Source organism: Colius striatus, chromosome 2 (assembly GCF_028858725.1).
Source record: "Colius striatus isolate bColStr4 chromosome 2, bColStr4.1.hap1, whole genome shotgun sequence".
NCBI classification, from domain to species: Eukaryota; Metazoa; Chordata; class Aves; order Coliiformes; family Coliidae; genus Colius; species Colius striatus.
The window spans coordinates 102,188,482-102,209,773 of record NC_084760.1 but is presented as its reverse complement, the minus strand read 5'-3'; the positions used below and the strand labels follow the sequence as shown (position 1 = coordinate 102,209,773).

The 21,292-nt window shown below is 37.9% G+C and overlaps 1 protein-coding gene across 7 annotated transcripts in view; it reads left to right on the top strand.

Annotated features, from left to right (window-relative positions):
- Positions 1–21,292, top strand: part of MAP3K4 (mitogen-activated protein kinase kinase kinase 4) — a 74,674-nt gene that overhangs the window by 34,101 nt on the left and 19,281 nt on the right. For 2 of the 7 annotated variants that reach the window (XM_061991619.1, XM_061991625.1), the window contains exons 6-17: positions 1,479–1,636; positions 2,016–2,132; positions 2,541–2,640; positions 2,730–2,813; positions 4,528–4,794; positions 6,675–6,824; positions 7,775–7,936; positions 10,709–10,842; positions 14,197–14,275; positions 16,177–16,255; positions 18,449–18,545; positions 19,364–19,486. In XM_061991619.1, coding sequence (XP_061847603.1) covers positions 1,479–1,636; positions 2,016–2,132; positions 2,541–2,640; positions 2,730–2,813; positions 4,528–4,794; positions 6,675–6,824; positions 7,775–7,936; positions 10,709–10,842; positions 14,197–14,275; positions 16,177–16,255; positions 18,449–18,545; positions 19,364–19,486 — 1,550 coding nt within the window. The remainder of the gene's footprint in view (positions 1–1,478; positions 1,637–2,015; positions 2,133–2,540; positions 2,641–2,729; positions 2,814–4,527; positions 4,795–6,674; positions 6,825–7,774; positions 7,937–10,708; positions 10,843–14,196; positions 14,276–16,176; positions 16,256–18,448; positions 18,546–19,363; positions 19,487–21,292) is intronic. The other 5 variants (XM_061991622.1, XM_061991620.1, XM_061991621.1 and 2 more) reach the window with 5 other exon arrangements.

Sequence of the window (21,292 nt, the reverse complement as noted above, 5' to 3'; positions counted from 1 at the left end):
GGATAAATATATCAGACTTTAAAGAATCGCAGTTTCTGCCTATTCGTAGTTGCAGGGGAGAAAGACTAGATGAATAGTCAAGACTGTTAGGAGGTTAGGAGAGGTGGGCAAAGACAGCTGAAGAGATTACCTGTACTGAAAAGAGAGATAAGGGGTAAGTACAAAATCAGACAGTTAACACAGGATTAATGAAAGGTGGGGAGTAATTATTTGTGTTTTCCTGTGGACTCCTTATATAGGCAGGCAGGGTAGCTAAGAATAGTACTGGAAGGGGAATTAGGCTGAGAATGAAAGTACCTACCTAACTTAAGTTAACCTAAGTTAAAGTTTTATGATTTTCCAATTCTCTGCTCTCATGAGACCAACCTTGAGTCTTTTGTTTTCAACCTTGGGGCCCCAACATAAGAAGGAAATGGACCTGCTTGAATGGATCAGAGGGGAGGGCCGCAAAGATAATTGGACAGGCTGAGTTATTGGGGTTATTCAGCCTGGAGAAGAGAAGGCTCCAGGGAGACCTTACAGCAGTCTTCCAGTGCCTAAAGTCACTACGAGAAAGCTGGAAAGGAACTTTTTACAAGGGCTTGTAGTGACAGGACAAGGGGAAATGGCTCCAAACTGAAGGTGTTCTTTACTGTGAAGGTGGTGAGACACTGGAACAATTTGCCCAGAGAGGCTGTGGATGCCCTGTCCCTGGAAGTGTTCAGGGCCAGACTGCCTGGGGCTTTGAGCAATTTGACCTAGTGGAAGGTGTCGCTGCCCATGGCAGGGGGATTGGAACGAAGGTAATCTTTAAGGTTCCTTCCAACCCAAACCATTCTGTGATGATTCTATGATCTTGACATTGTTACTGTGTGGTCCAAAAATACTTGAAACCAATAGGAAGTGGCCATTGCTTGATGTTAAGGATTATTGAATTAAAGCAAATTGCAGGTAATTGTTTTGCATTCACTGTAATCCTGAAGGGCAGATTTTTGAAGAACTGTACTTACTTTGATTTTTATGTTGGTTTAAAACAATAATAATAAAGGTGAGTAGAATCTGACAAGTCTGTTCACTGCACTTGTGCATATCCAGATGTATATATTCAGACAAAACCTTTTGGAGTAATCCATTTAACAAAAGATTTAGAGACTGTTTTTCAGTAGTTCAGCTTTAAAAGCTCTAGTCACTCTAAGTATTCAGTGATACAGTGGTGAACAGCAGCACAGCAAGCAAGGCGATGGATGATACCACCAGTATTTTCATAAAAGTATTGTGGAGATGTATTTAATATTTCAGTAGCACTTTTGACTTCCCAAGCCTTAAATGGCACTTTTTGTGTGAAAAAATGTAGCTTATTTACAGTCACAGAAAAAAAAAATTGTCAAAATATTTTCCTCAAATTGTTATAATACTGAGATTGTTGATTTGAGAAGTTTTAGTCCAGAGTTACATGTCGTGTAACAATTTCTCTGCAAATTATCTCTTTCCATGTGCAGGTTTACTTTGATTATATGCGAAGCTGGATCCAAATGCTACAGCAGTTACCTCAAGCATCTCATAGTTTAAAAAATCTGTTGGAGGAAGAATGGAATTTCACCAAAGAAATAACTCCTTATATAAGGGGAGGTGAAGCTCAAGCTGGAAAACTGTTCTGGTATGTTTCATTGAATTTCTCTGCTTACAGTGTTGATTTGTATCAGATAGGTACTCAAGTCAGCGCTTGTTCAGGGTTCCCAGGTTGGACTTCTTGAGGCCTCAGTAAGAAACTGATAGTCTTTGTATGGGTTATTACAGGATGCAGTAAGTGTAGATTGCTCTTACTATAGCCATAAGAGGAATGGCAGCTTCTGTGGAAAGTCAATATTCCTACTACTGCGGTGCATATAGAGTAAGTTAAGGCGCCCAAGATCCTGCCTGTTTCTGCAGGCGGGCTTGACAACATGGCTCTCTTGTGTTGGACAGACTAGGAAGAAGTTTAAGGTACTGTGCTACCTGAATAAGACTCTGAAGTTCCACCATTTCTGTTGCTACAGTGATATTGCAGGAATGCTGCTGAAATCCACAGGAATATTTTTAGATTCTGGACTTCAAGACAGTTGTGATGAATTTTGGGCCAGTGCCGATGACAGTACTGCATCAGATGAAATCAGGTATTAAGCCCCTTGGCTTAATAATAACAAACATACGCATATTTCTATACCCCTGACAGGTACATACTGCATTTTATTTCTTGGAATGCAAACTTGGTAAATGCAAGGCTCCATAGACTTCGATGCTGATATTTCTGTATGCAGTAGTAATGAACCATCATTCATTTGAAGCCTAGTAAACCTTCTTTTTAGATCAGGATATGAGAGATTGTTTATATAATGTTCTTTGAATTTGGTTCTTGCATTCTTACAAAAAATTTCCCTATACAAGTTCAATTAATTTAAGTCCGCTTCTTGTAAATGTTCTCTATGTTCTTTCCATGGACATATCTGTAAATCTTATTTTCTGATTGCTATATAAATGTCATATGATTTATTAAGATTACTTCTTTCTTACCAATGTTTCAGGAGGTCAGTTATAGAAACCAGCCGGGCACTCAAAGAACTGTTTCATGAAGCTAGAGAAAGGGCCTCCAAAGCTCTTGGCTTTGCTAAAATGCTGAGGAAGGTAAGTTAACAATACAGTCTCACCTTCATTATATGCTTTGGAGAAATTTAGTCTTAAAGTGTATTCTTTTGTTTTGTCATTACACGTAGGACCTTGAAATAGCTGCAGAATTTGCATTGTCGGCCCCTGTGCGAGACCTTCTGAATGCTCTGAAAACAAAAGAGTATGTGAAGGTAAATTAAGTTTAGAGGTAGTGGGGATGCTAAGCAAAAGATCAAAGGATACTTGTTGGCATACTTTCAATTTTTTTATGTGGCCTCTGTATCTCAACATTTAAAAAGTCATGGGTTTAATATGGGATTGTGGCAAAGTATTTTCTGTGCCTATGTTTATGTGAGTGAGAAGCCTAGCCTATGTTTTCTGAAATCAGTGTCTAATTCCCTGTCTTCCCAAAGATTCTCTTTGTAACTGAAGAAAAACCTTTTTGCTTCAATAGTACTTCAATAGTACTCATTTTTGAGAGAGGAGTAATAACACTTAATAGGGAGCGTTATGGAAAATAAATGCATTAAAGTTTGAGCTAAACAGATATATCATTAAGTGGACATGTTTAAGTAGGTCATCTCAGACTGTGGACCTGTGTTTTGTGTACTTTTATAAAAGCACACATAATTATAGTGGAGATCTGCTCTAGCAGGCATCCTTGAGAGTAGTAACGATGTGATATTGATTTTTTTCCCAAGTATCTGCTCTTGGATGCTTTGAGACACAATATTTAATTTATTAGATGTTTTAGTTCATGTCATTGTTCTTATGCACATGTTTTGAGGAAAAAAAATGAATCTCAAGTTTGAAAAAACAACATAAGCACATGGGTGTAATAATCTACATAAATCCTGAGATCCAGATAATCTCTCTGTCTTTCTGTATCACCTCTGCTTATTTCTTTCACTACTCAAAATGACACGGATTTTTGGTGATTAACATATCATATATTGACCCCCTAATGTCATGTAGGGAGTTCAAATTAACAGCCTTTTCAATCAGATAGATGCTCATTAGTTTTGGGAAGCTATTTTAGCTTTCAGTAACAAAACCATCTAGTTTTACATTGACCTATAGATGATGGTGGATTTAATTATGAAACATGGCTCCATAAAATGTTACGTCCAATGTTTTCTTTTAGCTTGACAGCAAAATTTGAGATGAGAGAGTTAAACTTCTGTGTAAGTCAGTCATGTCAAATCACAGTTATCAACTATTTTACTGTTTTTACAGTCTGGTTCTGTTGCCTGACTTGGTTAAAGTATTGTTAACAATGTGACAGAGACAATGTGGAAGTAGATTTTAAGTAGTATAAGTAGTATTTGATTAAAAGGGACCACTCTTACTGGACTTTAATGATCTCTCTTTCCTGAGTAGTAAAAGAGTAGCTGATGCTTTTTTAGCTATATTTTTGCTTACTCTTATGTGGATTCTCGTTGCATCCTCTTACGTGGATTCCTATAAATTCTGAAGGAATTGTTCTTCTTTGAATATTCTAGCTTTAAAAGTGTTTGATTCACAAGTGTTAAATCAGTGCTAATTTACTTTTAAAAATACATGTATATACATTTTACATGTGCATATAGACACATATGTAGTGTATATATGTGAAATCAGACTCTTTTTGTAATGAGATTCCTTTAGAGAAATATCTAGGAGGTCAATTGAAAGTGCAAGGAAAGATGTTACTGGTGGTGATCTAGCAGATTTCAAGGCATAATTACTTATTTGTTTAGACTTTTAGTAAAAAATGGCTGAATGTATTGTTTTAGTATGTATCTTATACAGTTGTTGAAGATGGAAACTCTCCCTGTTGCATAAATGAGATGGCATGAATCTATTTTTTGTCTCATAGGTGATGATGAGGTTCACTCATTCAGTGTATTTTTCCTTTTTCTCCAGGTGCAAATCCCTGGACTCGAGACTTTACAAGTATTTATACCAAATTGTATTGCAGGAGAAAAATCTGTGATTTTGCAGCTCCTCAATGCAGCTGCTGGAAAGGATTGCTCCAAGGATTCAGATGAGGTTGCATATGAGGCCTATTTACTAATGACCAAACACAGTGATAAAGACCATGAGTCAGATGACAGCTGGAGTGCATGGGAGGGTCAGCCAGTCAAAGTAGTGCCACAAGTAGAAACTGTTGACACACTGCGCACTATGCAGGTAGGTTGGGTTGGTATTTTTCCCCTCTTAATGGGATCTTCACACTTACATGAATGATTATCCTTTCAGATTAACCACAGTAATTGAAACGAGGCATGTGTCCCTATATAGGTAGTAAAAAGTTAAAATTCAAGGATAGGATTGATTCGTAGTTGTATTAATCTCCACAATGTTCATTTTTTCAGGATTGGACTTTATTATAAAGAGTGAGTTTCAATATCTAGCTGAGTGTTCGATATCAGAAGTATGGATAAGACTTGAGAACTGTACATTGTATTAAGAAGTCACCAGTCTTCAGGTGTGATGGGTTTGGACTAGATGTTCATTCGAGGTCCCTTCCAACCCTTAAGATTCTGTGATTCTGTGATGGTTGTGTTTTCCACACACTGAGGCCCGACACCAGTTACTTATGATCCTGGATGGATGAGTTGTGACATTTAAAGTTAAATTTCTGTGGAAGCTACTTGATGTTCAACAGTTCCATAGGAAGAAATCTTTTAAGTCATTCTTTCCTTCATCCCAAGCCAACAGGGGTTCCCTGCCAGCAGTTCAGCTATGCTGCAGCAGCTGAGTCAGCTGCAGCCCCCCCACCCCGCCTCTTCTCATATCTTTATGTTAAGCTAAGTGAATTTTCCTTTTGGTATGTCATACAGTTCCTTGGATCCCTACCATAAATGGGCTATACTGTCCACAAACAGTGACTTTCCACGTTGCTGTGGCTGACAGCTAGCATTCAGAGGGCTCTAGCAATTACAGGCAATTAAAAAAATAAAAACCACTCCTGTACATACTTCTGTTTTTATTGTACAAGCATGTTGTCCAGACTGACCAATAAAAAAATAGCCTTTGACTAAGTGCTTAGAATTTCATTGAACTTCTGTCAAAGTTAGCATTTCTTTCAGAAAATGAAAACAGCAACAGCTGGAATTTGATGTGCAAATTGTATTCTGTCTGATGTGTGTATTAACACTGTATATTTGTGTGTATATGTGTAACACTGTCTATTAATTCAAAATAAGTCTTGAAAGATTAGGAAGTAAACAGTCCTTCAGAAAGATTGTGCCCTATGCTTTTTCGAAAACATGTTTTGATTGCAGACTACAGAAAATGTAAGGTTTTATTTAAAATATACTCAGAAGAATCCCATCAACACTTGGAGAATTTCAAGCATGAAAAATATTCTTTGGGGATAAGTATTGAAAATTGGGATGAAGTCGGTCTTATTTTGTGAGTAACTTGTTGCAAGTGAATCAATCATCTGTAGTTTGAAATCAACAGAGCTTAGTGACTCAGTGCTGCAGCAAAGGCAACACCATCTGTAGCTCTGTACTTTTATAGCCTTCTGCAATATCAGAGCTCTGATTTCCAACACGTGTGCTTACATTTTAATAATTTTCAAAATTTGAGTAAATTCTGTGTGGTAAATGTATGGCTTTTCCTGTTCAGTAGTAGGTTTTTTCCTGAAGTGTATATTACATTACTTGAATAAAACCTGCTTATTTATGTGATGGTTATTACCTCCATCTGCTTTGACAAAATACAATTATTTTGTTTAGATCTTGCCTTTCTGCCTGTAACTGTTCTGAAGATTTGAATACGGTATTTATCAAACCTTTCCAGAAGTCAATAGGAGTATCTTCACCTTGAAAACTCGCTGTGGCATTTTCCCTAATAGAGCTCTGCTCATAAGACGAGAGTTTATCAAGTTCAGTTGCCAGCATCAAGCTTTTCTGTGTGAATTAAAGATTTTCCTGAGTAGTGACAAGAGGTCTTCTATATTTTAGAAATTTTTAAAAAATGGACAAGTTGGAATGCACTGATATGGGACATGTTTTTATAGAGAGGATTTTATAAGAGCTACTGGTATCTTGTATCCCTAGGTTGATAACCTCCTCCTTGTAGTCATTCAGTCTGCCCACCTTGTGAGTCAGAGAAAAGCTTTTCAGCAGTCTATCGAAGGGCTCGTGTCTCTGCAGCAGGAACAGACATCCAGCCAACCAGTCATCGCCAAAGCTCTACAACAGCTAAAGGTAAGCATTTTTTCAGATTCCCTCAGTTAAAACTGATGGTGCGTTGCTCACTGACAAGTAAAAACATGGAAGGAGACTTGATTACAATGCTAGCGACAGATTCTACAGTTATTTATACGACCTCTATGGACTTCACTTTGAGTATAATTTTTTTCTGTTTATACAAAGGATTTGAGAATATATTTTATTGAGCAATATTAGTCTAATCGTTTTTTTTTCACCGGGCCAAATAGGCAAAAGAGATGATAATGCAATAGAAATATTAATAGCAACAGAATAAATACATCTTTATATGAGAGCACTATTGAATTCAAAGGAATTGTTTATTTCATAAAAATAAGTCCTAAGGAAATCCATGATCTGCAAGAAATAGTGAAGTTTTTTTTCCCATATTTGGAGATTTGTGATATAAAAGTGGTTAGAACTCTGTGGTTTTCTGCTTTTGTTTCTGAAGAGGATTGTGTTGTTTCTGAAGTGTTGTATGAAGTTTTTATTTGGTGGTTTTTTTGGGTTTTTTATTTGTTTACTTTTTTGTGGGTTGTTTTATTAGAGGCCCCAGAAAAGCAAAGATTTGTTAGGTTGAAGTTGCAATATCAGATCCATACATTTGCCACTGAATTCAATAGAAGCTGTGACCAAACACCATGGTGCAAATAAAAACAATGACTTCGTCACGTTACAGATAGTAAAACTCATTTTCTCTACTTGTTGGTCTCATTTCAATGTTGAATGTTAAATGTTTCTGTATTACGTGATTTTTTACCCCTTCATTGTGTGTTTTTAAACTTAATCTGACTCAAAAAATAAATTGAGTTTCAATAGCATTAAAGTACATTTCCTTTTAAAATCATGAAATTGTTACGTTTGTTTACCTTAATTTTGTCAACTGTAGAATATAAATAATAATAATTTGATCTACACTCCCCCCATCCCTTTTTGTTGTTACTCAGAGCGATGCATTACAGCTATGCAATAAGATAAGCAGTGCCATTGATAGAGTTGATCACATGTTCACATCTGAGTTCGATGCTGAAGTTGATGAATCTGAATCTGCCACTTTGCAGCAATACTACCGAGAAGCCATGATTCAGGGTTATAATTTTGGGTTTGAGGTAAGGATACAAAGATTTAATAGCACATTTGTCTTTCAGTTTTGGGAAAAACAATTGAAATTTCTGGTTTTGCATTGGTGTAAATAAGGTAAATATAACTGTGGAAATAAGAATAATTCTGACAAAACATCATAAACACATACACATTGCCACTGAAATCTTAGGTGAAAAAGCACTTCTGTTGGACTCCAATTGGCAATGCCTGGAACTCTTAAAATCTTTAAGAACTTGATGGTTTCATATGTAGTCTTGTAGGATCTGCTGTTTGGCAGCATTTTAGTTGAAATCAGAAATATCCTTTGATTTTGAATGTCATTACATAACTTTGCTTCTCACAACTTTTCAGCCTAGAATAGCATTAATACTGTAATATGAGCCATTCTTTCAAAGTTTATTAACTCAAATAGTGCCAATGAGGAAACATCATGTCAGATGATTTTAGTAATCTGCTTCACAGGAATATTGTTAGATTATGCAGGGAGATAATTAGATGGTCAAAAGCCCAGCTCAAAGTCAAACTGCCTTTAGAGGTAAAGGGAAATAAGAAAAGTTTCTATTAATATAATAACAAGAAAAGAAAAACCAGGGAGAGCCTCCATCCCCTATTAGGAAAGTTGGTAATAAAAGACTAGGATAAGGCTGAGATGCTTAATGCCTTCTTCGCCTCAGTCTTTAATAATAGCAGCATTTCCACTGGGGAAGGTCAACCTCCCAAGCCAAGAGACAGGGGTGAGGAGCAAAATGTTCCCCTGCAATTCAAGAGGGCATGGTCAGTGACCTGCTGTGTCCCATTGATGTGCACAAATCTATTGGGCCAGATAGAGTACATCCTAGAGTGCTGAGAGAACTGGCAAGGGTGCTCACCAAGCCACTGTCCATAGTTTGTTAGCAGTCCTGGCTGACTGGGGAGGTCCCACCTAATTGGAGTCAGACAATATAGCACTTACATATAAGATGGGATGGAAGGATGATCTGGAAAATTACAGTCCTGTCAGTTTGACTTCAGTGCCTGGGGAGCTGATGGAGCAGATCATCGTAAGTTCTATTATGCAGCACATGCAGGTCAACCACGTCATCAGGCCCAGTCAGCATGGGTTTATGATGGGCAGGTCCTGTTTAACAAACCTGATCTCCTATAACAGAGTGAAGGAAAGACTGTGGATGTTGTCTACCTTGACTTTTGTAAGGCATTTGACAGTATTTCTCACAGTATTCTCTTAGAGAAATTGACTTTTCTTGGCTTGGTTGGGCATACACTCTCCTGGGTGAAAAACTAGTTGGATGGTCAGGTCCAAAGAGTTGCGGTCAATGGAGTTAAATCCAGTTGGTAGCCAGTCAAAAGTGATATCCCACAGGGCTCGGTACTGGGGCCTGTTCCTCTCAACATCTCTATTAATGACCTAGATGAGGGGACAGAGTGCACTCTTAGTAAGTTTGCAGATGACACCAAGCTTGAGTGGAAGTGTTGATCTGCTTGAGGGTAGGAAAGCTTTGCAGAGAGATCTAGATAGGCTGGATGGCTGGGCCAAGGCCAGTGCCATAAGTTTCAATAAGGCCAAGTGCTGGGTCCTACACTTGGGCCACAAGAACCCCCAGCAGGGCTACAGGCTTGGGCAAAGAGGAACTTGGGAGTGTTGACTGACAGTGACTGAAACATGGGCCAGCCATGTACACAGGTGGCCAAGAAGGCCAAGGGCATCCTAGCCTGTATCAGTTGTCAGCAGGAGCAGGGAGGTGATCATTCCCCTGTACTCAGCTTTGGTGAGGCCACACCTCAAATACTGTGTCCAGTTATGGGCCTCTCTCTACAAGAAGGACATTGAGGTACTGGAGAGGATACAGAAGCAGGTTATGAAGCTAGAAAAGGATTTGGAGCATGTCTCATGAGGAATGGCTGAAGATCTGGAGCTGTTTAGCCTGGAGAAAAGAAGGCTCGGGGAGACCTTATTGCACACTGAAAGGAAGCTGTAGCGAGGCAGGTTTCAGTCTGTTCTCCCTAGGAATAAGCAATAGAACAAGAGGAAATGACCTCAAGTTGTGCGAGGGGAGATTCAGGCTAGATATAAGGAAGAATTTATTTACTGAAAGGATTGTCAGGCATTGGAACAGGCTGCCCAGGGAGATAGTGGAGTCACTATCTCTGGAGGTGTTTGTTGATGTTGTACTTAAGGAAATGGTCTGGTGGTGGGTAGGGCTGGGACAAAGGCTGTACTTGATGATCTTAAAGGTCTCTTCCAACTCAAATGATTCTATAATTCATTATTTGATTCCTGTGAGCTTTGTAAAATTTTTTTTAAGATGGTATCATACCCTTGCCTACTTCTAAGGATAGTCTTCCAAAAACAACTGGTATTTTTGTTTCATTCTGTGAAAGTACATAGTTAGCTATTTTATTCCATGACATTACCTGTGATATAACTGAAAATAAATGCTAGTTATTGTGTTTCAATCTGATTATGGAACTGAGCATTTATGTAGGATGTTTCTTAAATTGTGTGTACACTGTTAAACATCTGCATATGCCTGTATATGCACAAGAATGCAATATAGCTCAAGTACTCCCTCTCACTATTACATATTTTGTATCATACACTTTTTCTTGGTTTTTTTTCTACAAATTTGCAACTGCTTGCATAATATTTTTTTCCCAAGGACAGGATGTGGCTGTTACCATACCGCAAGCTTTGTTAGCCTACAAATACTCTAGTGGATATTGCAAATGGTATGTTTGTTCTTATTAATATGTGAAAAGTAATCTTTAGTTTCTTACAGTACCATAAAGAAGTTGTACGTCTGATGTCTGGAGAATTCAGGCAAAAAATTGGAGACAAGTATATCAGCTTTGCCAGAAAATGGATGAATTATGTGCTAACAAAATGTGAGAGTGGCCGAGGCACTCGACCCAGGTAACAGCCAAGTTATCACTGCCGTAATAGTTTGTGTTTAAATACTATGCTGGACTTTTCATACTGTGACTAGTGTTTTATTGTTCAGGAGTAGTTCTTCTGAACTATTGATACACCTATCTCTTAATGATTTGAATATTAATAAATGTATAAGCCAAATGAAGAACTACTTAGCAGAAAATTTTGTGGAACACTGTGCCTCGTGTTAGCTCATAGAAATTGGAAGAAAAAGTGGAGATTGTTAGACTGAGACAATTAACAGACTTTAGAAAAGAGTCATTAGGTTGGAACAAAAGTGCTATGTAATCTGGAGTCAATAAAGATGTCAGAATGTGCAACAGTCATTCTCTGGCTATTCTACAAAGCAGTATTGTTTTTTGCCAGTTGCAGAAACAATGTACATATGGAAGCTTTAGCCTTGTGTAAAAGTCCTGTTAGTCCTTTCTGAAAGCATCTGAAGTATGGCCCACAGATGAGGAAGAAAATTCTTCAGTTTCATGATTGCAGTAATAGATGTATTTGTTGTTGTCTAAAGTACTTTCTGTTGACGGTACTGTTGTGCCCAGTGGTCTTAAATTGTGCTTCCAATCAGTGCTATGAAACTCTACTGATGGGCACTAGTGAAAAAGTTACATCACTTTGAGGAACTGGGAAACTGGCTCAAGCATAATGATACCATAGTATTTTATTTAGGTGTTTTTGTAGCATCTTACAGCTGGGTATAGCTGAAATTTTCTGGAGTTCTTTTGCATTAAAATAGGTGCCTCGTATTGATATGTGCTGGTAGATTATACATCAGTAACAGATTTTTTTTTTTTTTCCTTAAAGTATAGGGCTAATTGATTTAGTGTTGGTTTGTTCTGCTTGCTGGAAGAGAAGGAAAGAGTGGATAGGATGAACCATGCATGGATAAGCAAGTTAGCTTGATGTGCTAATCTTAAAAAACAAAATTAAAACACTTCCCCCACCTTCATTCCAATCAAATCAACTTAAAAGTCTTTAAGTATCTTAATAGCAAAAATAGACTAATATCCTCTACGTGATGAGATTGATCACCTCACAAATAAGGATGAAAATAAATCACCTCATAAATAGGGACAAAGATAAAACAGATACATTTAGTGCCTTCTTCACTACTATGTTTAACACAGATGGTGGGCCCTGGAACCTGGAGCCCTGGGCTGGAAAACCATAGCTAGAGTAGTGATAAGCTCTCAGTTGACCCGTCTTTTCAATTTGTACAAGATTTGCTGCTGCAATGGATTTCATGCAAGGCTATGGGCCACAATGGAATTAATTCCAAGATATGGAAGGAGGTGGCTGATGTTACTGCAAGACTTCTTTCAGTTATTTATCAGTGGTCTTGGGAATTTGGAGAGATTCCCCTTGACTGGAAGCTAGCAAATGGTATTCCAGTTATCAAGAAAGGCAGGAAAGAAAACCCTGATGATTATAGACCTGTCAGTCTCACTTCAGTTCACTGTAAAATTGTGGAGAAGATTATTCTGGGAGTTAATGAGAAACACTTCAGAGACAACATATTAATTGATCGAAGTCAGCATGGGTTCCTGAAGGGCAAGCCGTGCCTTTAATAACTAAATATCCTTTTATGATAAGGTTACCCTTACTTGCTGTCTGAAAAAAGAGAAGGCAGTGGATATAGCTGAATTTTTTTGTTGTTTTTATTTCTTTTAATTATTATTTTATCAAAGCTTTTGGTACCATGTCTCACAATATCTTTCTGGACAAGATGTCCAGCTTAATGTGCGCAGTATGATGGCTGAAGGATTGGGCTCAAAACAATTGGAGTAAATGGAGTAACATCTGACTAGCAGCCAGTCACTAGGGTGTTCCTCAGGATTGAGTGTCAATTCTCCTCAACGTTTTCATCAAGGATCTGGATACAGGAGTTGGGTACATACTACCTAAGTTTGCCAATAATTCTAAATTAGGAGGAGCCGTTGATTCCCTCAAGAGCAAAGAGGCCTTATAACCTATCAAGTTCTCTCTTTAAGTGCTGAGCAATCACCAAACTTATAAAACTTAACATGGACAAAGGCCAGATTTTGCACCTGGGACAGTGTAATCCTGGATATATGTACAAATAAGGGCCAAGAGAATTGGAATGCAGCCCTGCAGAAAAGGGTCTTGGGGTTCTACTTGTGGTAAAGCTCAGTGTGAGTCAGTAATATGCTCTGGTGGCAAAAAGAGCCAACTGTGTCCTGGGGTGCACTAAGCACACCATAGCTAACCAGATGAAATAAGTGATTGTTCCGCACTGATTGGCGTTAGTGCAGCCTCACCCTGAGTACTGTGTGCACTTCTGGGCTCCACAATATAAGAAGGATTGAAAAATACTACAGTGTGTCTAAAAAAGAGCAATGAAGATGGTGAAAGGACTAGATGGCAAGATTTAGTGAGGAGTGGTTGAGGATACTAGGTTTGCTCAACTTTGAGAAGAGAGGGCTGAGGGGTGACTTCATTGCTGTCTACAAATTGATCATAAGGGGGACTCGAGGGAGAGTTGCTGATCTCTGGTGTCTGGTGATAGGACGTATGGCTTAAGGCTACGTTAAGGGAATTTCAGATTGTATATGAGGAAAAAGTTCTTCACCAAGAAGGTGGTCTAGTGTTGGAACAAGGTCCCTGGAAAAGTGGTTACAGCCCCAGGCCTGTTGATACTAAAGAAGCATTTGGACAATGCGCTTAGACACATGGTTTTAGATTACTCTGTGTGGAGTCAGAAGTTGTACAGCAGTGATCCTCACGGGTCTCTTCCAACTCGGGGTACCCTGTGATTCTACTTGTATTGTAGGTTTCAACTGCTAATTCTAGTAGGTGTAAGAGGAGGCATTCTGGGGAGAACAGGTAACTGAAGATAATTTGCTTTAGCCAAGTTACTGATTTGTTTCACATTGCCAATATAGGCCCTGAAACCACTGATGCCTGGTTACTGCTGATTGGGTAGCCATGAAGTCATTAATACTCTTTCAGTCTTGTTTCAGACAGGAGAATTTAGGCAGGGAATGAAGTGATTTGGCTTGTTTCTGTGAAACACGTTGTGAGTGTATTGATTATACTGTTCTGAAGACAGCACATATATGGGGTGATGTATATAGCATGGTGTGCTCACTTTACTGGGTATTGTTCTTGCTAAAATTAGGCTTTTTCTGAATAAAACCAGGAAGATATTAATACAAGTTAAATATTTGCCTCTTGTGTATTAATCCATTTTACCATATTTTCCAAAGGAAAAATAATTAACTGCCATTTCCTGTCCTTGGGTGTTGCTGAAGCTCCTGTAACGGCTTTGGCTGAAGAGCAATTAATTTTCTGTCCCTTTCTTTGAAATAGGTGGGCAACTCAAGGTTTTGATTTTCTTCAAGCCATTGAGCCAGCATTTATTTCAGCTCTCCCCGAAGATGACTTCTTGGTATGAAATAAGTTATTCTGCTTGTTACTTACTTCTAAATGCTCGTGAAGGTATCTGTGTATGTTTTCAGGGATATTTTTAATAGAACAGTGTCTGAATATTGAAGCTGTTCAGAGACAATTGCTGTTATATACAACTGTTGATGTTGATAGTGCTTCAGTTTGTAAGATTCTGAATAGAGTATGGAATAAAGCCTGTTTGTCACTACTGGCATTAATGTTTTCGAAATGCTGACAATTTGCTGGTACTGTCCTGGGAGGCTGTCTCACTTTGTCTCTCGGAGAAAGCTGACAGCAGCTTTTCTGTAGAGTTAGAATTTACAGTTGCCATAATAAATTTCTGAATATAAGTTTCTTGGGCTTAGCACCCAGTATACCCACCATACCATTTGTGGGTATGAATACAAGATCATAATTGTTTAAAGGTATTTCTTTGAACTGTGATACAAACTTTAAAGCATCTTTATTTTGTGTATACTGTGAAAATACGAGTAGACTAAAACTGGCTTTTTTGTGTGCTCTGCCTTCCTCCTTTTCCCGTGGAGATAAAATTCTGAGAATTTATTTCTCTGATCTTGGTACAGTACTACAGAAAGGTGAAAGTACGGTTGCCACAAAATAGCAAAATGTGAGTGTCAGCACCTCTGATCTTTATTAATTTCAAGATGTGTTATGGAATACCAACCACATTAATCTTTTGCAATAAAAAAATGATATTGTCTTTTTTCACATGTATTGTAATTGAGAGTTCTCAAGGAGAGATGTTGTAGCCCCATGTGTGTGTTGCTGGGAAAGGATTGTCTGCATAAAGGACAGAATCATTGACATATATTTCAATTTTGCTTGCTTAAACCATATTCCAGTTTTGGAGAGCATCACTCATGTATAACACAGGTCGCAGCACTTCTCCTAGAAATACCACTGTCAATCCTAATCTCTTATTTAGATAATACCTGATGTCAAAGAATAATAGTGGTCTAGATTTAAAGCTGAGATCCTAGTTCAGACTAGGTTGGTGAGATATGTCAATCCCAGGCTAAACACCTCTTTTTATTTTAATTGCTTTTTTTGGTTAGTCTTTTTAAGTTCCCAGTCTTCAACCTAAGGTTATGAACTTCAGGAAGAAATTTTGACTAGTCTGAAAGACTAGTATTTAGAAGCAGCCTTCATAGCAGCTATTAAAAAGAGCAGAATTTTAGTTCTTTATTGTGAAGACATATTTTATACCTGATGTTCTGACAAGTGAAGTCACCCAGAGGAAGATTTAGTAAGGTTACATACACTGTGAATAGTACACCTCAGATTGTCTGAGCCCCAGTTCAGTGGTTTTATTAAACAGTATTAAACAGCCTTTCATGACAGTGTTGCTAACTTCATAAGTAGATAGGAAAGTGGATTTCTTTTTGATGTTGTTGTTTTACTATTGTATTTAATATTTGTTATTTCACAGATTTTCACCTTGAGATTCAGGCCATCATACCCTCACCCAATTTCTTTATAGACGTTTTTTCTTAGCATAAGGAGAGGGAGGGTAGGAGAGGTTGTTGCAGCTTTTTCCAGCAAATTTGCTTCTTAATTTTATTAACTATGGATACTTTTAAAGTTCCATTAGTTTTATGTTATGAAATATCCTTTATGATATATCATTGTTAAGTTCCTGTGGTTATGTAGTTTCAACAGGGTCCAAAGGCAAGACAAGGCTAAGACTTCCTAGCTTAAAAACATTTTTAAAACCAATGAAGCCAAAATGCCAATGTGGATCCAAAAGTTTAATACAACTGATAGAATGTAGGGGTGCTTACTGGACAGATTACATACTTTAACTCATGTCATTTCATTGCTGTGAGCTTCATCATATGACAGTCAAACAATATCATAACTTTTTCTGCTTGTCTTTTCTAGAGTTTACAAGCTCTGATGAATGAGTGCATTGGCCATGTTATTGGAAAACCTCACAGTCCTGTTACAGGTTTGTACCTTGGTAAGGCAGAAGTTACTGGCATTTGTTCTGGAGCTTTGCTGCTGTTACAGAATTTCGTTTGTAAAATGATACCAATAAAAGTATTTTTAAGGTTTTTGTGATTGTTAATGTGAAACCATTATTGCCTGATGAAGTTTAAATACACGTTAGTTTTAGTTAAGGAATTTATGTACTTTACAGATGTTTTCCTCTCACTTTGTTTGTTTTGTTTGGTGGTGGTTTTTTTGGTTGTTTTTGTTTTGTCCTTGAGTTCCCGTGAACTCTTGGAGGTCTTCTGGAAAAGGATTATGATTTTTAAAGGTTGGGTCTAGAAGGATTTATAACTTTAAGGAGGCAGTTAGAGCTCTCTCTCTTTAGAACGTCATTGTGGCACTGCAGATATTTACACTTCTGACAGACTTTATATTATTGAGGTACAGAAGGAGTTATACCTAAGGGCTTGGTGATTGAGCTGTGGGAAATAGTTCTCCAATATGATAAAATTTGTCATAGTGTAAAAAATATCTTTGGCATTACATATTTACGTCAACATATTTAATTGTTTATCTTCAGAAAAGGATGTTTCCTCAGCTGTGTTTCATTTTTACCTCTCTCTTTCCCAGCACTGTTCCTCTCTTCCTCCTCCCAAGTTCATTGACTGGTTTAACTTTCAAAAGACCATGTTGTCTTTTCTTTCTCCTCATGTCCACTTCCTGTGGACAAGGTTGATGCAGAGACAGGAAGGGGAGATAATTTGGCTCGGGCAAGAAGAAGTTTTTCAGTATTTCAGGAAAATTTCAGTTTTTATATACTTTTCATGAGAAACTCTTGCAGCCCAGAAATCTTTCACAGTGAAAGTCAATCCAATCCTTTGGAAATAAGTATAGTCTAAACCAAATTTTAGCCAAATTCTGCACTGTCATACAAAACCTGTACGTTTGCTTTTGATGCTGTATCTCAGAGTAAGGCCTGTTATAGGTAAATCAGTAGCATGATGATCTGAAAGTACTGAAGCTCTTGTAAATGCCATTGCAAACACAGCAGATCACACAAACTAAATTGCTTGATGGCTTTTGGCTTGAAGGCACAGGGAAGGGGATGACACAGAGGGATGTCACACACTTGAACAGCAGGCTGAAACTTCAGTGCTTGTGAAAGAAACATAACTAAACGTAAACTATATCCTGGCTGCAGGTACCCATTTCTGTCTCATGAAAAATGAGAATTCCTAGTTCCATTTGCATACCATCTTGAGAGACTTAAGCTCACTGTGATCTTGTACCCCTTTTCCCAAAGCTTTGGGATCCAGTTGTGTTCAATGCTGCTACTTGTAGGCACATAGCTGGAAGTCTACTGGTGTTTTATCCTGTCTTTTTGCTTTGTGAAACAGCCTGTGTCCACCCAAGCAGGTTAGATTCTACCTTCTGAGTCATCTTCTCCCATCCTTGTTAATTTTAACAGGACAACCAACACATGGCCCTGTAATCTTTTACTTACCCTGGTAGTGTAAACAAGGTAGAAACTCAGCTCACTATGATTAACCTAGCCTGGCAGAAGGTACTAGCTCATGTCTTGCAAAGGGACTGCCACATTTTTCTGATTAATTAAAGAGGAGATGAAGAAAGTGGAGGACACTGCAAACTGCTTTTATGGGCCCTGAATGAGCTAAGCATGAAGACAATAGTGACTCATTTAGGTTTGACCCTGTCCCTTTGTGCCACTTATTTGGGACAGACTGTCATGGGAGGCATTAGTATGGGTAAAACTGTTGTATGTGCTTTTTTCAAGCTCATTTTGCTTTCTAATATTGCCTGAGAAAAATAATTCTGATGCCAAAGGAACGTAATAACACTGTTTGCTTTTTAATTGTTCTTTGGTTTCTTAGTATTTATTTTGCAATAAGATAACATCATCTTTAATATGTGAGGTTGAAATAATGAAGATGTAGTTTTAGTGAAGTAAGTACATGTCTTCTAATTGCTACTTTTTAATAGTGTGGAGAATTTTCATTATTTTATAGATGAGTTATATGATACAATAAGACGAAGAATGTTAGTGCATACAGTTGATTTATTTAAAATTGGAAAGGATAAGGGAATATCTGCCAGTTCACACTTAACACAGTAAAACGGGAATTTGTTCTGTGCCTTGAAATGGCCTTAACAAGGTTTTTCTGACATCTCAGTAAATGTGCTACCTTTTTTGTGTTTGCAGCTATTCATCGAAACAGTCCCCGTCCTGTAAAAGTACCTCGATGCCATAGTGATCCACCAAATCCTCACCTTATCATCCCCACACCTGAAGGCTTCAGGTATTCAGCGTTAGTACAGAGTTCTAAACCGGTTTTTATCCTCTCTTGCCTGTGCTGACTGTCAGTAAGTGAAACACTTTCTTCTTTCCTGCCGAAGGCAAAGCAGATAGAAAAAAAAATAGCATGCTTATTAGCATGATCTGTCAGGACAATACAGTTTCTTTCCTTCCAACCCCAGATTTTAATGGTGGATGCTTTCTGTCTTGGAAGTCATTCTTTTCCCTTTTGTCATTCCTGAAAAAGTATTTCAATGCAACAAGCTGTGGTTCAGTGAAAACTGCTCTTAGACAAGACTTTTATTTCCTTCCCCTGCGTGCCTGTGACAGTGCTTTCTGCAATTTAGCACAGATAAAAATGTAGCATTCTGGAATAAGGTGGCATTTCTGCGTCATTACCAACCCGCTGTGAAGAAGCTTAAAACAATGGATGGTTTTCCATCCTTTTCAAAGAGTTGACTTGAGGATTAAAGCCAAAATAGCTTTATAGAATTTCAAAATAAACACAAACAGGACCTTATTTTTTGAGATCACCAGTGTCATACACTACACTTGACCTTTTTGATTTTTCTTGGAAGTTGCCTAGCTGTTGGCAGAAACTAGTACTACTCTAAAGAGTTGGGGGTTTTTAGTTTGGATATTATTATTATTGTACATATCGATCAGCCCCTGAAGCTTCTGAGACCCAGAGTTACTCTACGTAAAAGTCTTCATGTACTTGGAAAACTTTAAAAATCAAGCCTCATTGTGCACACTTCAATATCTTATTTTTGAAATAAACTTTCAATTCCATACATTATTTTTCTTAACTGTTTCCTGAAGCTCTTCTTCTTGCCACAGCACGCGGAGTGTCCCCTGTGACGCGCGGAACCATTGCAGTCGCCCCGCTCCCCTCGGTAGCGACTCAGTTCAACCCAAACCTGGCAGCGGTGCAAATGATACCAGGTAGCTCCCCTCCCTCATGTAGCAGCCCCATTCTACTCACGTCTCCCATATCACCATTTCCGCCTACTTGCATCCCTGTAGATCATTTGCACCCTGCTTTTCCGTCCCATCGTGTCTTCCCACTCCTTCATTCTTTCTGACTTGAGCAAAATCTTGTCTCTTAGAAATAGATAAGACCGCGTTCAGATGTCAAATGCCTGAACGATTGGGTAGTTAAAGCATGCAGTTCTGACATAGATTACAAACTTGCTTAGTAAAAATGTCCCTGACATTAACATATCCGAGTCAGTTCATCAGTATAACTTAACTTTACTAAATAATTAGTATTGATAACTAACCCTCTGCACTAAGGTGACTGTAGCATGGAAATAAGCCCAAGGATTTCCTTTTTTCTTTTAATGTTACCTTAATGTTTTGGTATTGTTATCGTCGGCCATAAGGAGTTTGAAATGCTATGTAGTATTAAACACAGCATAAAGCACATAGGATTGCAGAAGAGTTGTTTATTTCTTGCTGCAACTTTGGCTTCTTAAGGTTTGCACAGAATAAACGTAAGAAAAGAAACCATCCCTGTATCAGGATATGTAAAAGAAACCACCCTCTATTATCTTTTTGCAGAGATGCTGTGTGAATTTTTTGGCAGACGTGTGTTCAGCATCTTGCTTTTTCGTCTCAAATCTGGCTGTTATGTTTCAGACTCTTGGTGTTTCTTCCTCCCATTCCACAGCCAGGTCATTGACATGTCTCCCAAGTTCACTAAATTTACTCTTTGGGTTTTTTTCTTTCTACACCTGCACCCTTGGCACTGAAAATCCTGCTGTTTTCATGATAATGTTATTTTAGGGTTTATAAATAGATTTTTGGATTCCTATTTCTACTGCAGAGTACCAAAGAGATTTGTGTTAATGCAGACACATGATCAGACTGTATCACACTGAGAAAAGAAAGAACAAGCAGTGAAGTAACAACAGATTGATGGTGACCAAAGTGAATTTCGAGATGACTTTATTATGAATTAGTTTTTTTAAATGAAATAATTTTCTATTGATAGCCAGCAAACTGTCCTAGTTTGCAGATTTGTTGTCAACTGCACAGCAGAAGCCTGTGTTAAGCTGTTAAGAGAGAAGTTTCCACTTTTTATATAAAACTTTCATCAAGTCTTTCCAGGTTTTTTTTTAAACGATGTGACTTGCACCCTACAGTAGCCTCTGGATGTAAAAGTTTTGAGTCTGGGCCTTTTTCTTCTTTTGTTGAAAATATGTCTTGAATTTTTGTCATTCAAACCACACATATTTATTAGATATCCTTCATACATCTCATTAAGCCCCTGTTGCAAAAAAGACAGAGTAGGCAGTAATCTGCAGCACTGTGCACTTGAAGTGCCCTTTTCAAGTAAGTAACATTCTGGAGAATTTTCACTGAGAGGTTCTGGCAACTTTATAATCTTACATGGTGATGGTTAATTACTATTTATGGTTTTGAAAATGTAAAACTTGTTTATTTGATAAGCAGTCTTTACACAACATATAAAGGGGTTTGGTTTTTTCCTGGAGTATGTACAGCACCTTGAGTCAACACATATCTTTGAAGTTAGCCAGTTTTTCAAGGTAGAGATAGGAGACTGGTTTTTAATACTTGTAGGCTTTGCTGTGATTTTTCTAATGCTCAATGCAACTGTCAGGTTTATAAGTTGACACACTTCAGTACAGTGCTATAATCTTTCAATATTTTCTGTGTGTGTGCCCTACAAAAATACTCATCAAAGTGCGAGGGGTTGGCACTCTGACAGTTTCTTCTAGTTCAAGA